Source organism: Dermacentor variabilis, chromosome 2 (genome assembly GCF_050947875.1).
Source record: "Dermacentor variabilis isolate Ectoservices chromosome 2, ASM5094787v1, whole genome shotgun sequence".
Classification (NCBI taxonomy): Eukaryota; Metazoa; Arthropoda; class Arachnida; order Ixodida; family Ixodidae; genus Dermacentor; species Dermacentor variabilis.
Genome location: NC_134569.1, coordinates 36,832,182 through 36,849,281, shown reverse-complemented (window position 1 = coordinate 36,849,281; position 17,100 = coordinate 36,832,182). Strand labels below are relative to the sequence as shown.

The following is a 17,100-nucleotide window of genomic DNA, read 5'->3' as shown; positions in this document are numbered from 1 at the left end:
CCGATCTACTTCGTGGGTGGCTTTGCTGGCTACGTGGCACGGTGCTGCTGCCGGCGGGGTTGGTATCCTCCCGATACTGCGAGACTACAAAGGAATGCTCCTGACTCCCAGTCCCGCTATGGGCTACCAGTTCCGCACTTCGCTCCCTCGTCTCCTATTCCCCAAATCTTCAACACTCGTAGGTCTCCATCTCCTCGTCGACGTTCCCTGTCCCTCATCGTCCGCCGCCCTCCAGCTGAGGAGGAAAACTAAAAGGCGCAGTTCCGAAGGCAAGAACTCCGATCTCTTCGAACTGCTCAAGCCCAAGTTTATTCCCTGTGAACGTCATTGAAATTTATGCCGAAGATATCGCCGTTCGCGCGCTTGTCCACACGGGTGCCGCAGTGTCCGTGATTGCCGACCAGCTTCGCCGTACGCTCCGAGAAGTCGCGGCGTCGTTTTCTTCGATTTCGCTACGTACGGCAAGCGCTGAGCCAACTGAGCCTCTAGGAACATGTGCCGTCTGTGCCGCCATACAATGCAGTTTATACCACATTTAGTTTGTTGTTCTTCCCCGCTGCTCTCATGCCATCATTCTAGGATGGAATTTCCTCTAGTCTCTTCACGCTGTTATTGATTATGCTCGTGCAGAGCTTGCGCTGACCCCATTTTGCGGCAGTCTTTCTGAAGATTTGTCTCTACCTTCTGCTCGAGTGTTCGTCGCCACCGACACTGACATATCTCCTTTCTCTTCCGCCGTTGTGTCCATTTCCTGTGCTGCTTTTTTTAACGATTCCACAGTTCTTTTCGCGCCGTTTCAACTTGCTGCATGCTGCCATCGCTTCTTGCCTTCCCTTCGCCCTCCTTCCCTTTCACCAGGGCACCAGCGCACTTTACGTTTCGAATCCGTTTTCGTGTCCATCAAACTTACATCATGGCGAATGCTTCGGTTTTGCTGACGAATTCGACACGAGCTCTGTCTTGGATGTGCCTGACGACTCGACTCTTCAGGTTGACGCCATGGCTCTTCTTTGTCTCTTCGTCTGCGTCCTGATGTGATTAAACGTTTGCTCCGTCTATTGATCCCAACCTCACTCCGAGTCAGCGCACGCAGATCGTCGACCTCCTTAACCAATTTCGAGCTTCTTTCGACCTCCAGCAACAATGTTTCGGGCGTACCTCCGCAGTCATTCATCACATCGACACAGGCAGCCATGCGCCTCTACGCTAACGTCCAGACCATGTGTCTGCGACGGAGCGCCGTGTCATCGATGAGCACGTAGGAAACATGCTCCAACGCGGCGTGATACAGCGATCACACACTCCCTGGGCATCTCCGCTAAGGCTGGTCAAAAGAAAGATGGGACAATTCGCTTTTGTGTGGACTATCGTCACTCAACAAAGTAACCCGGAAAGATGTATATCCTCTTCTCCGTATCAACGACGCACTGAACTGCCTCCAAGGGCTTGAATTCTTTTCGTCCTTGGACTTACGATCCGGTTATTGGCAAGTCCTGGTGCCTGAGGCACATCGCCAGAAAATGACATTCGTTACGCCTGACGGCTTATATGAATTTACCGTGATGCCCTTTGGCCTGTGTAAGGCAAATGGAAGGTTTGAAAGAATGATGGCTAACGTCCTCCGGGGCCTCAAATGGCAGACATGCCTTTGTGATCTCGAGTACATTGTCATCTTCTCCCCAGACTTTTATTCTCACCTGCCTCGACTCAAATGCGTGCTCAATTGCCTCGCCGATGCTGGACTCCAGCTCAACTTAAAGAAGTGTCGCTTCGCCGCCCTCAGCTAGTCATCCTTGGCCACGTTGTTTCGAAAGATGGTGTGCTGCCAGATTCAACCAAACTCCAAGCTGTCGCCGAATTCCCACGACAAAAGACCACAAAAAAAGCTTCGCAGCTTCATCGGATTATGCTTTTACTTTCATCGTTTCATCCGCAACTTCGCATCAACAATATCGCCGTTGACGCAGCTTCTCGCTGGTAACCACGACTTCTTGGCATGGCCGCCAGTTTGTGATGCCGCATTCACGACGCTGCGTCGTCTTCCAACCGATCCTCCGACATTTTAACTCAAGCGCACCGACAGGAATGCACACGGATGCCAGTGGCGTCGGCATTGGCGCTTTTCTTGCAAAACGAAAGACTGGCTTCGATTAATATGTCGTTGCCTTCGCTAGCCGCGCAATCACGAAAGCGGAAGCAAACTATTCCGTTACAGAAAAAGAATGCCTGGCTATCATTTGGCCGCAACTGGATTTAAACTTTACCTCTACGGCCACCTGTTCGACCTCATAACTGACCACCATGCACTATGCTGGCTGTCGTCGTTGAAAGATCCTTTATGTCGCCTCGCTCGATGGGCGCTCCGCCTTGAAGATTACGATATTCGAGTGATTTTCCACTCTGACCTAAAACATCCCGTCGCGGATGCCTTGCCTCGCTCCTCAGTGTCAGGCCAGCCCAATTATCAGAAAGTACGAATATTCAACTCCTCCCTCACCGCCACAGACATACTTTCGGAGCAGCAGGAGGATCAATGAATTGTTGCTATGACGGCTTTTCTGTCACACCCACCAGCGCCTTCTGGCCGTGCATTTCGTCGCCAAGCACACCACTTATCCATTCGTGACGGGCTCCTATACCGCCTCAACTAACTCTTGGATGGGCGCAAATGGTTACTCGTGGTTACTTGGCACCTACGTTCGGACATATGTGCAGCGTTCCACGATGACCCGCAATGCGCATGTGCGGTAGTACTAAAAACACACGCGCGCCTGCGACTCCGTTATTACTGGGCGGGATGTGCCAATTCGTCCGCCAATATGTCCGCTGCTGCCTCGCTTGCCAATGCCGCAAGAATACCCCTCGTCCCCCAGTTGCTCCAATGCAACCATTGCCTTGTTCAGGACGTGCCTTTGACCGCGTCGGGGTTGATCTTTATGGACCCCTTCAGAGTACTTCAGATGACAACCGCTCGGTGATTGTGATGATAGACCATCTTACGCGCTACGTAGAAACTTCGGCCCTGCCTAACGCATCTGCGCGTGATGTTGCCTGGTTCCTTCTGCATAGCATCATACTTCGCCATGGAGCCCCGGAGAATTCCTGAGCGAAAGAGGCCGTGTCTTTCTCACTGACGTTATAGCAGCCCTACTCAAGGAATGACACGTAATTCACCGTAGCACTATTGCATAGCACCCGTTAACTAACGGATGACTGAGCGCTTTAACCGCACTATTGGCGACATATTAGCCATGGACGTCGCATCTGACCAGACCAATTGGGACCGTATTTTACCCTTCGTGACGTACTGTTATAATATCGCCACACAGACCACACGCAATTTTCCCCGTTCTTTCTTCTTTGCGGACACGAGCCTTTCTGCACAATGGATACCATCCTTCCGTTGTAGACTATACCTACCTATTCCCGAACTGGTTCGCTCTGATGTCATAAATTTATGCAACGACTAGCCGAATATATTTAGCTAGTATAAAGTATAAGAAATCATGCAAGATGGCTAGATAACATAGACTTGTAAACAATCACAGCCTTTTTCGGCATACAGGGCACCAAATTATGTGAAATACTACAATGGTCGCACAAATATTCAACTTCTCCTGCAGTTTCAGGATGACAGAAATTTAAGAAGCCATTATCATCATCAGCAGCACTGGCAGCAGCAGCAGCAGCCTATTTTATGTCCACTGCAAGACGAAAGCCTCTCCCTGCGATCTCCAATTACCCCAGTCCTGCGCCAACCGATTCCAACTAGCACCTGCAAATTTCCAAATTTCATCACCCCACAAAAGTCTTCTGCCGTCCTCGACTGCGGTTACCTTCTATTGGCACCCTTTCTGTAACCCTAATGGTCCACCGGTTACCTAACCTACGCATTACCTGACCTGCCCAGCTCCATTTCTTTCTCTTAATGTCAATTAGAATATCGGCTATCCATGTTTGCTCCCTGATCCACACCGCTCTCTTCCTGTCTCTTAACGTAACGCCTAACATTCTTACTCCCAGTATTATATAAAATATGTACCAAAATAATCTCGGAATAGAATAAGGGCCATACTGGCCTTTAGTCAACCAAGGGAACAGGCAGGTCTCAGAAGGGATACCCTACAATGGATCGCATCCATGTCATCAATCAGGTAATTGAGAAATCTGCAGAGTACAATCACCCTCTCTATATGGCGTTCATAGATTACGAAAAGGCATTTGATTCAGTAGATATACCAGCACTCATAGAGGCATTACGTAATCAGGGAGTACAGGACGCTTACGCAAATATCTTGCAGAGCATCTACATAGATTCCACAGCTACCTTAATTCTCCACAAGAAAAGTAGGAAGTTACCTATAAAGAAAGGGGTCAGGCAAGGAGACACAACCTCTTTAATGCTATTCACTGCGTGCTTGCAAGAAGTATTGAAGCTATTAAACTGGGAAGGCTTAAGAGTAAGAATTAACGGCGAATATCTCAGCATCCTTCGATTTTCAGATGGCATTGTTCTGTTCAGCAGTACAGGGGACGAGTTACAACAAATGATTGAGGAGCTTAGCAGAGAGTATCAGAGTGGGGTTGAAGATTAATATGCAGAAGACAAAGATCATGATGAGTAGCCGGGCAAGGGAACAGTAGTTCAGGATCGCCAGTGAGCCTTTAGAATCAGTGAAGGAGTACGTTTACCTAGGTCAATTACTGACAGGCAACCCTGATCATGCGAAGAAAATTTACAGAAGTATAAAAGCGGGTTGGAACGCATACGGCAGATACTGTCAGCTACTGACTGGAAGCTTACTATTATCATTGAAAAACAAGGTGTACAATCAGTGCATTTTACCGCTGCTGACATATGGGGCAGAAACTTATTTCTACCAGATTTGTCATACTTACTCACCAAAATGCCTATCAATTCAGCTAAAAACTATTACTATTTAATGACAGGCTGCGCACTATATTCCATAAATTCTGAAATTCAAACTAGAATTTATTGTTTTTCGTCGGGTAAAAATTCCCTTAGCTGGTATTTCTATTATTGTAGCGGAATCACGCAGTACATAACTGAAAACCGTCTTTTGAGTAAAGGTTCTTCAACTGTTTTTTTATTCTGAACCGCGCAGGAAAGTGACGAAACAGATAGTAACCTTATCTTCTCATTGTGATTGCTTAATTTATCTTCGTGTTTAAGAGATATTTAACATTCATTTTTTCTGCGGCGTGTGCATTAGACAAGACAGCATTCATTAACTTTATCAAACAAGTACTTTATTATAGCTAAAATTTTTGTTGCGTAGAATCATTATCTGTGTTCTGGTATACGCACGAATGATTTACATTAAGTTAGCTTTGTATAGTTGAACACGGAGAGTGGTCTTAAATTTATAAATCATAAAAACCCTTTCAGTTAGAAATTCTGTGGCTATGAGCTTGACAAATAATGTGTAACCTCATATTTTCCAATTTATTATGTTTCAATTCAGCCGTGGTCACAACCAAACCACAAGATCTCTCTGAGGCTTCCAGAGACCAGCGGCCATCTTACACACCGGCTGTTGTGAAAATTGGAGGTGAGCGTGTTTTATGCATTTCTCTCGTTTGCTTGAGGGGTACTTTTTGGGCGTGCTTGTGTGCCAACAAAGGGCTGCATAAAACTCATTAAAGTAATCATTTACTTTGGTGGAACTTATTAGATCAAGAGAGACGTTACACCACCACCTTTGTAAGCAATAAAATTTTGACAAAAATCCAGAACAATTAGCAAAATATGTTTACGTAATAAAACACGTTGAATTTTCGTGGTGAATTCATATTTCGTCATAAGTAACACCTTCGCTTCGCAGTTGTATGAAAATGTCGCGTATATTCACCGCAAAGGTTCAGCGCGGAGAAGGCGTCAGGCACAGTCATCGCGCCCAACGAAAATAGCCGCACCGACGCATACTGCCCCTCTGTTAAATATGCGTCAGAAATGCGTTCTATGTGGGTGTCTCTGAATCGCGCACCCAATCTGATTTTTCCTGCCACGTTGCCTAGGTACAGGTGGTTCGCTGTGGGGGCTTTGTTGTGGCTACGTTTACATTTCTTTTTCTGCTTACATTTCTGACTTCTTGGTGAAATTTAGTAATATATATATATATATACACACAAATGAGTGATTTTTTTTCTAACGTTGACGCAATCCTTTGTGAGCACTTTAAAGAAAGATGCTTGTTTTGATTTTGAATCACAAATATTCATTATACTCTTGTAGTATGGCTTCTGAGGCACTTATTATTTCTTTAGCCTCACCCCGATTTCACTCATCCTCTCGCTTACTATACCGTTGATCCTCTTTGTTCTCACTTCCGCAGATTTGCAGCTGCACGGTAGCTCAACGCACCTGAAGAGCTCAGTTCTGTCCACGTCGCTGCTTCTCGTCATCGGCTTCGTGTCGGCCCTGTCGTGACGTGTTGCGGCATCCCCCTTGAACGTGCGTCGGAAACGCGACTCTTGTGGCGCTGGTCGCCACGCTCGCTGCGGGGGACTCAAACCGCGCCACTCCGGGTGATGGGCCCCCGATTGCGGCAACGACACGGGAGGCAACACGGCGCGCCAACGGCTCAACTGAAATCGAACGGGACATCGCCACCAATCTTTCGTGACGCGAGGCAATTCCCCGAAGCAGCGAAACAGAGGACGGACATTGCCGTACTGCTGTGCGAACTGGCCTTTTTTTTTTCTTTTCTTCTCGAGCTTTTGTTTGCCCGCTTTCGCGCTGGTCCGCATTCCGCACGTGAACGACTGCATCCGTGGGCGCGCCCAGCACATTTGGGCGGCATACGCGATTATCTCGGTTCAAGCTCTGCGAAGTGTTTTTGACACGAGCTTGGGTGTTAGCATTTACCCGTAGCGTCGTTTTTCTTTTCTCTCTTCGTATAAAGGGCGACGGTGAGGCGCATTTGTCGTGGTTGTTACTGGTTATGTTGGGCCCAAACTACCGTTTACGTACGTAGCGATTCTGCAACTAGCCAAGAACACTGTAAGGAACACTTTAGGTACAGTTTCACGCAACATAAGCAATCGACTTTCAGTTGAGTGCACCATAAAGCAACCTAGGTCGGGAAATATGTGTCCCTAACAAGAATTTTCCACAGCCGCCTTCCATTGGAAGCTTTTAAATTGGCACTGTAATGAGGTCACCGGTAACATTGCAATGCTGTTTCATTAGGAACCTCATCTTATTCCAGAACTCTAAAAAATGAACAAAAGATCGGCTATAGAAACGTTTCTATGGCGAGGCTGTGGGTAAGCACGTGAAGGTCATGTCCATTTTCAGTGCTTTCATTTTTTCGGCGTAGTGTTCACAGTCACGTTCTAAGCGTTCCAGCTTCACAAAGAGTTCAAATGAACTGGCGGGTTCAAATCGCCATTCTGTTTCTTAAACTCTTTTTTCTATTGTCTATCAAATGCATACTTAATCATTCATATCTGCCGCAGCCAGTCGTGAGCGACAGATAGTCATCAATCACTCTTACTTTAGGCATCAACGACGGTAGAGGCACTTCGTAGCCTTCTGTCCGTAACGATTTTATTCTCTTTATCAAGTTATCGCTTTGCAAGTACGCATTCAGGAAGTATCGTAGATAAGTAGTATATCAATCAAAACAATGTTGTCATTTCGCAGCGCACTTTAGCAGCTTTAGAACCACTGTCACGCATGCAAAGTGAGCATGTACAACCTATAACAAATAACGCAACTCCGGCGGCAACTGCAGTTGATATCAGTATTCTTGCACACTGAAGGGAAGAAGAAAAAAATTCATTAGCAGAGTGGAGTTTGGCACTTAAGTGAACCCAGGGGCTTAGTGTGTTTGTTTTTCCTAGTAAACACTGAGTGCAATGATGTAATTCCGTTAGAGTGGTGTTGACTCTCAAACATACCTTTCCATGACACTAAACTGAAACGTGCAGCTCTTTGGACCGGTCAAATGCAGTAACTTTAATTAAGTTGCTTGTCACTTTCTTGGTATGTTGCGCTCTATCACATTTTCCTTTAATTATCACTTTAGAAAAACTGCGGTTGTTGGGTAATTCATATTCACTTTTTGCTGAATATATATTTCTCTGGATGCTTTTACAGTATAATAGAAATTGCTTAAAAAATACGCAGCCACTCTTGACATTATATTTGCTTAACAGCAAATATAATGTCAGAAGTGGCTGAGTTCGCTAGATATAGGAGACAGTATTCACTAACAGTATTCACTAACACTGCTGAAGCACGCATCTATAGGTAATATGTTCTTTATGTTAATGAGACTGAGAGAAGTAATGCGCAAGCGCACATGCGATTCGCTGTAGGGTGTTTATCTGGGTGCGACTTGCGGAAATCAGAAGAGAACCCAAACCCAGAAAGCGTTGTACAATGTGAACGACTGAGAATGTACTCGGCGTATTAAGCATGCCCGAATCCAACATAAAGAAAAACACGATGTTCCTATAGGACGGGATAGACACGACAGCGCGCGTTTGATGTTGCCGGTAAAGCAAAATGTGGACTATAATTACCTTCTACGCCACGGTCGTTGGTATAATGCGACAAAGTTGGTGTCGTCTCTGTCTACTTACTATTAATGCCAGGAAAAAAAGTAGCACTCAATTACCAAACAACATACTTAGATTTTTTTATTTGTGCTACATCGAAAATGTGAAGGTACTCGGAAGCTAGTTGTGGTTTCCAGTAAGGAAATCAGGTCAATAGCAATCACATTATGGCTTTACAAGTTCATCATGACCCGAAGAAACAATCAGGATAGCTGGGTTCGCTAACCACTTCGCTGCAATTGCAGTGCGCATACTCGATACACCGTCGGTGTAGAATAAAACGCATGCAGAATGCACGTCTTAACGTTATCGCTTGTCGAGGAATAAAGACGTCACAACTCTATTTCACATACTGCCGTCCCAACAGTTGGATACCAGACCAGTACCCTTAAGAATTCGCAGACAGTGTAATTGATCCTGTGACGTCTTAGATGCTTTCTTTTCTGTTTTGAGCCCACGAAACTTTCATTCTATCACGTGTTTTGGAAATTAAGCATGATGTATGGTGTGTAAACATTCCTGGCTTAGGAAATCAGCTTTAAAACATGTTCATCTTAAGAATTCATGTATGTCAACATTCAGTTCAAGCTTATTATTTATTTGGGGTAGGTGGAAGAGGTGGGGTGAGGGAGATAAAATTTTGAATAAAGTTGCTTACCCTTACCACATATACACATACATAGCAGCTGGCCATTCGATCGCTCCACGCACACAGAACTGCTCGCATGCTGCATGCATATGTTTACCCAAAATTACGCTTCCGAAAGTTAGCCGTAATATAAGATCAAAGCCGAATTTAGAAAAAAGAACGCTGGAAGATGATTGCATTGACATTTGTTAGACAACCCACCACCTAAGTAAATGCAATGGTCATAAAATGTCGGTGACCGTTAGGGAAGAAACATAATAATCATAATACCTGCGCCTGTTCTATACAGAACAACAAGGAAACTTATTAATTTTTCTGATATTATCGACGGCATATCGTGCGCCCGACTGCCGTTGCAGTGAATACGCTGCAGATTAAAAAACGAGAACAACAAAGTTCGCTGGCGTTTTCACCCATTTCTCCTAGCTTACTGCAATTTCAGCTTTGAAATTTGAAATAAAATGTGGACTATCGAGCTTACCGAAACAGTTGATAATTTTCCCATCAGGATTTGCGCAGCATCGGTAATTCCGCATGTGTGGACGGTGTCAAGGTTTCTTGTATATAACATACACTTGTGTACTCGCACAGAAGCTCAACAGTGAATCGACGACGATGATGGCAGCAAGGAAACCAGCAGAAATGTACTTGTGATGCTGCTGGTGATGGTGGTGATGGCAGCGAGAACATGTACATATTATCATGCGCCTAACCGCGTAATTTCTGTTTCTGAAGTGCCAAACGTACGTCAATGAGTACAATAAAGGGAGTCCATCTTTCTTTTTTATGACATCAAGAATGCTTCTGTGTACTTACTTGCTTGTTCGTTAGCACTATTTTTTTTTACTTTAATGCGAGACGGGATAATTAACGATACGGCATAGAGAGAAGGAGAATGGAAACACTCGGTCAGCCATCGTTGCTGAAGAAGAGTGTTACAAGGCCATACGCGTTTGCACAGGCCAATCATTCTCGAATAGAACATAAGAGCCCCCAGCTTCTTATGAGCATACGGAGCGGCAACATCGGCAGTCGAGTAACTTCTGAACACACGGAGACTGGTCGTCCGCTAATGCTAATGTGATGTAAAGGGAGTGACTCTATAAGCCAGACAGAGCCATTAGCACAATACGTTGTCGATGTTCTGTTCACAGTTATTAGCAAGAGTTACAAGGTGTGTTTGTACGGGACGAGTGTCGCACAGCACAAGTGCTTCTTAACTTGAGAACAGACTGCGTAATCCTTCCTGCTTCCGTGGAAGAATGTGCGCAAATCTCATTCACCGTTCGGCCCTGAGAACTGCAGCGTACCCGGCCACCCAGAAGACAAGAAATTGCACACTCCTTGCACGCCAAGCCGAGACAAGCATTAAACCACTGTCTTGCACTGTAATATTAGTTTTCACTACATGATAAAAAAAATAACAGACATATGTATAGCAGGACCACACCTTAACCCTTTAGCTTGTATCAACATATCTCATAAGTATAGATAATAGGCTCCCGCTTTCACCTTGTTCTCGTTTTGCTCATCGTCTTGAATTTATACCTCCCGCCTTCTCCTGTTTTCCCTGGAGGTCTAAATGGAGGCCACTTATCTATGATGTCACAAGGAGTCGAACGTGGCTTGATGGTAGCTGAAAACGGCAGATACCGTAGCGTGATCGCGCACCGTTAGCGATACCGCCATCATTACCTAGCAGCCTTTCGAACTAGGTATTTCTGCGAGACTGCCAGTTATGCCAGCAGCATGCCTGCGTAGATTAGCTAGCACGCGGGAAGGCTGGCTGAAGAACAGGGTAGAATTAGTAAGCGGTAAGCGTATGCAAAGACTACAAGGCTTCAGCAACAGTGGAAGCCAGTGGCTTAGCATAAATAATTGGTGCCCCAAACAGTGCGCGTGAGCAGATCAGCATGCTAACAAGAGGGACTATGCATTTGCTTGTATCTTTCCTAGACGAGCGGCTCTACTACAGAGCCACCGTCTATTGTACATAAGTACTATTGTACATAAATGCTCTTATCATCAACTTCAACCACAGTACTTTCTGTCCCCTTCCTTCTTTCCCAGTGCAGAATAGCAGGCTAGAGCGCACAGGCTCAGCCCCCCCCTCTCTGTATTTCCTACAAATAAAATATATCTAACTATAGGACATGTCATGCGCCACCATTCCTAAAGATACCCACTCTAAAATGACGTCACTTATAATCTCCTCCTAACCATCGTTGAGAATGACGCATGCCATTTTCTTGTGGCCACGTCAGGAAACTTGCAAGCAGAAGTAGCCTCATGCGCTGACGTTGTTATACATACGCCCCAGTGCTGTATTAAAGAATCTGAGATATGCCCATACCACACGCACCAGCAGAGAGAAAGTCGAATTGGAAAACAAGAACATCAAAGCGCCCTTTCAAACGCAAAAATGCGATCCGCACTATCGACCACCTCAACCAAATGCTACCGCGAAACCAATAACGGCTGAGCCGGAAGGATCAAGCTTTCATCCATCGCCTACCGACCGACGCCATTGAGCTGCCAGCCTTGATACACAGCGTATAGAAAGATTTAGCACCGCACAGCAACACAGCGGTGATTGCTCGGCATTAGACATGGGTCTCCCTTCCGTACACCGAACGACGACCTACCATTCTGGGTACCCTTACTCTAATACGCCAACGCTCCACCTTGCATCTGTTTGTCATCTCAGGCAGTAGGATGCCTCTCATAGTGCGACTTGTCTGAAAAGAACTGAGGAGTTCCTTAAACTATGATATGTACAATCCGTATTCGCGCCCTGCTGGGCTTCCCTATTCACGAAGAGACCTTTAAATATGCCACTGCAGTCCTAATCGGATGCGTAGCTGTCGAGAATCGTTAATAGTGTTTATTCAACTGAACCCAATGACACTTAGACTTAATACAATAAAATCAAGGTATCTCACAGTTTTGTTTGTTTATATTTTGTTTAGTACATTTATTAATTACTAGGTTGCTATATAAGGCGATCTCAAGGATAGTTGCCCTGCTTCATTTGATTTTAAATACATGCCAAGCCCATGCGTGCTCTTTTTTTCTTGTGCCAAGTGGATCGCCCTTCACTCGATGCCCTTGAAGCCCCTTTTCTTCTGGAAGAGGATTACACTAGCGCATTGGCATGCACATCAGGGCGCTCCGTGATCGGTGTACAAGGCCCGAAAATTTGCATGAAAGCGTGGTGAGTAACCCGGAACGTGACCAGCGTGTCTCCGTAGGGCGAAGTCAAGGTTTTGAGGCCGTTCAGGCATTTAAGTACAATAGCCTGAATGTGTTTATGGTGTTACAATGGCGCTGGCTGGGGCAGCAGTGCGAGAAATTCACGATATATCTGCGTCGAGTTGTGTAAATTGCGCGCTGTAAGAACCATGAGAGCTCACACGCAGTTGGGATTTTATCCTGAAGATCTGCCGCAAGCAATTGACGACTGCTTGAGTCGCAGATAAGGTTTAGAGGGCAACTAATCTCTTAATAATCATCCAAAAGCGAATGCTGAATGTGATTGCCGAGGGTCCTGAAAGCATATGATGTCATTGTACGTAAACACACTGATGACGCCAGCCAATCTTCATTTATGTTTATCAGATCTGTGGAACTGTGTAAATTATACGTTTCAGCAATTTCTTTAATTTTTATCTAGATTATTTACATCATTTGTAGACCGAGACAGCTGTGCAGCTTCACAAACTGAACAACAAGTTCACGTACCGGCAATGTTTAAGCATTCACGTACTATTTATATACCAACTGCTTTTAGCAATTCACTATAAAAGAAGCACATCGTTAACGAGTAGAAAAATAAAATGAAGTGTAGAAAAAGATATGGAAAGCTGAATCGTTTCACGTGCTTTGCACGAGCTTTAAACCAGGTTCTGTTTTGTGGCTGCCTTGGTTACCTGGGCGTAACGGGGCTATTCAAGCAAACAAAACGCAGCCTTTTCCCGGTTATCGTCACCACTGGGGTGTTCTTGATATTGTGCTGATGTGGTGAAATAAACTAAATTAAATAAAAATTTAAATAAAGCCATTTTATTCCTTAAATATTTTTACCTCTCTTATGCAACGCGTCATCAAGAAGTTCACATGTAACCATGGTTACAGTATATTACGAAGAACATTTCTGCGATCTGCTGCCGAACCCGAGGTCACATGTTCCATTGCTCGCTTAGATGATCGCATTCTGACGGGAGCGGGCTACGAGAACACGCGTGTACCAGGCTTTTGGCGCACTTTAAGTAATTTCAGCGGGTTAAAATTACCCACAGGAACCGCTACGGTATCTGTGATAGCCAGATTCGGTCATTAGGAGAGACCATGGCATATATTGAAATGTCTTATTCGATTATTTTGGGCTTTAAGTTATGGAAGTTACGAAACTTTCCAAATGTTTTATCGGTTGACGGAATATCACATTTATAGAACTTGAAGAGTGTTTCTCAGCCCAATTAGTCTGGAAGAAAACCGGATCATATCTCATCTCTTTTATTCAAGCGGACCTGATATACTACATGGTGCGATGCGCGCACCCATCGTTGGAAGAAACCAGGCCACTAAAGCGTGAGTATTTATGAAATCTCGCTCATTATTCAGTGTAGAATCATCGGAAATCTTGGCTCTAGAAAGCTCTCGAGTGGAAAGAGGAGTTCGCCTATCTGTATAGCTTTCGAGCTATACAGAGGCAACAAGAAGCCGACTAGACCGCGCGAATCAGCTTCGATAATGCTCGTATCAGTGACATCATTTCCTTTGACAAACCCTGCACGTGGCGTTTCTGATGGAAGCCCGTTCAACTATGTGTGGACGCGCGTGCGAAACTTCTTATCTGCTCGAATTTGTTAGTTTTTTCCTCCACAACAAGTTGACTCGCGAGTCAAAGCTCGCTTCAGTATTTTTTTTTCTTATGAGAGAGGTTGGCCAACTGAAAGTGCGTACCTCTATCGGCGTATAACCGAGGACCGATAAACATTTATTTATTTATTTACTTATTTACTTACTTATGAGTGAATGAATGAATGAATGAATCGATCCAATTAGGCGATCGATGAATCAATGCCGTGTACACCGAGGAGTCGTACGTGGTATGGTGCACCGGCCAAACGTACAACCATGATGAACGAAGCGTTAGATTATAAATAGAGTTATTTAGGTCCATATGAAGAGGCTGCAAGCAGCAAGCTTCCTCCTACTCCAATACTCCTACTCAAATTATTACTAGTGGGCCGGGTGTAGGTGTTCGCCCTACACGAAAGCGTATGGAAACGCGTGCTCCTAGTATTTGTCACGCCGCACTTGCAGGCTCGGTAACGAAGGTCGTCGTTTCTCGCTCTCTTATACGCCCTTGCACAAATGAAATGGAAGGTCGTTGGTGCCGGCTTTTGTGGCACAGGTGACTTGTTGGCCGCCATACTGTCTGTCCTTGGCGAATATTTCCAATCAGAAAGCAATAAAACGTTCACAGTGGCCGTACTTCGCAAATGCACATTGTTGCACATTACGCGCCTTCACTTCCCCCGCGATAGGATGGCTTGTTGATTTACCAATGTCTGTACGGCTCCAGCACGCTATTCGCGTATGTGGCTGCAGAAATGTCCAAGAAAATACCGACAAGAACTCTGCGAATTTGAATAACCTGGTAATGAATGAATAGAATTTATTGATAGGAAAGACAGAGAGGTCGACCTGAGCTAGTGCGCTCTAGTCTGCTACTCTGCACTGGGGAAGAGGGAAGGGGAGTGAAAGTATTGGAATGGATGATGATGATAAGAAAAGTGGTGAGTGCTTATGTACATGAGACGGTTGCCTCGCTAGAGCCGCTCGTTGAGCTTGGTGTCCTGCAGGAACTTCAACAATACTTTTGTTGCACGCATTGAAATTGCAGTGTCAGGCCATGGGCAGAGGATAGCTTCCTCCGACAGTAGTTGCCTGCCAACGCTGGCTAAGAAACTGTCTAACGTCCTTCGCTCCAGCATATATGCTGGGCAGTCGCACAGTACGTGTTGCAGTGTTTCGGGCATCTGGCAGTGTACACAATCAGGGCTGTTCGATTGGCCAATGAGGTGTGCGTAGCGACGGGTGAAAGCAACGCCGAGCCGAATCCTGTGTAGCAATGATGTTTTGCTCCGTGGAAGCTTCGGGGGCAAACAGAATTTACCGTCTGGGTCAATGATATGTAGACGTCTGTGAATGTTATCAGAGTGGGCTCTGTAAGCCTTTGTAAGGTCCTGCATGAGTGCCTTGACCATGGAGTTGGTGTCAGGTCGCGAGTAGGCAATCCGTACTTCATCAGAGGAAGAGGAGGCCGATCTTGCCTCACTGTCAGCGAATACGGGAGGCTGTCGGTAGCCATTGTGGTGTTTGAATAACCAGTCGTGCACATAGTGATGAGCATCAGGTGCAGCCGGCCAATGGTTGCTAACAGCTCAAAGAAGACCGCAGACAGTTTGCATTATCGAATCGGAAACACTGGTGCATATAGGAGAGAACAGAACCCTCTTCGACTTGAAAATGATATGGGAAAGAAGTAAACAAAAAAGACGCACAGACTTTTATTCAGTCGCGTGTATTACTGCTCGCTGAATCTATCGGGTAGTGGCGGCGGTGGTGGTAGCAGGCCTTCAGAAGGCGAACCTCAACGCGCGTTGAAGGGCGTACCGGACGCAGGTGCACTAAAATCCTTGAAAAAAAATTAAAAGTAGCGCCACGAGGCGGTCATTTGAGGGATCGCCCGACGTTTGTGCGTAGGCGCGAGTGAGAGCGGCCGCGTGAGGGAAATTCTGGGGGTTTTTGCTCATTGAATACATGACTCAGCCTATGCACTACGGAGGATGTTTCTTAGCATGTGTTGTATGCGTTTGACCCTAAGAGTGCCGGCATTGCGGAGTGGGGTGGTTTGTTTGCGCTCGGACGCTGGCTGCTGGCGCGGTGAAATAGGTGAAGCAACGGGCACTGACGCCCCATTTGGCGACCACTGTGTCGAACAGACTCTCTCGCAGCTGCGGCGCTCGTGCTAAGTCAGTCGTGCGGGATCATAGCTTTCTGGCGTCTTACGGTGATGCATGGGTCTACGGGAGCAGCTCTCCCAGTCAACGGCCCTGTAGCTTCCGTCTCGCTCGACGTTTACGGGCTACTTCAGTAGCAGATAACCGGAGGGATATAATGAAGTTGTCTTTAGATAAGTCGATTAAGTACTGATCCTAAATTTACTAACGTTATCCAACAACGGTAGTGAAAGCAAATTTTGAATCAGATGCAGGTTAATTCATATCGAAGCTAATTGGTGTAATTGTTGCAGGTTGGTTAATTGCGTATTTCGTACTTGAGCAGACCTGGATCCCATTGGTTAACTGCCATTCACTTTGTCAGATCATTGGATATTTGGTTTTGGTTATTGTTTGCTAGCTTTACGAAAGAAAAGCTTGCGTCCACTCGAACACATTTACGCGAAACTTCAGTTATGGAAATAAACATCCACGCTCCTCAGTGTTGCCGCAAAATAGAAACTACCCAGTCATTCACTTATTTGGCTAGTTAATTAGCAAAGCTTGTATTTACTCACTGCACTATACATTCTCATTTAGTCGGTAAATACAACAGTCATATAATAATTTAGCCAATGAAGTACGAAGTCCTCGTATCGGAATCTGAGGCATTCGGCTAGGTGGCTGAAACGAAATGAGAAGGCAAGACACAAAACAACATCGGCTACGCCAAACCACGTTTCCATGCCGTTACCCTTACCGTGAATTAATTATTCCTTAATCCAGTATTAGATTTTCTTAAACGTGTAAGGTGTGGTGCGTAGTAAATGAAAACCTCTATGCCTACAGCTT

At 45.5% G+C, this 17,100-nt stretch overlaps 1 protein-coding gene across 1 annotated transcript in view; it reads left to right on the top strand.

Moving 5' to 3' along the window:
- Positions 1 to 10,028, top strand: part of LOC142571632 (lachesin-like) — a 222,864-nt gene extending 212,836 nt beyond the window's left edge. Inside the window, exons 8-9 of the mRNA XM_075680141.1 lie at positions 5,487 to 5,573; positions 6,357 to 10,028. Coding sequence (XP_075536256.1) covers positions 5,487 to 5,573; positions 6,357 to 6,451 — 182 coding nt within the window. The 3' untranslated portion in view covers positions 6,452 to 10,028. The remainder of the gene's footprint in view (positions 1 to 5,486; positions 5,574 to 6,356) is intronic.
- Positions 10,029 to 17,100: the final 7,072 nt, after the last annotated feature.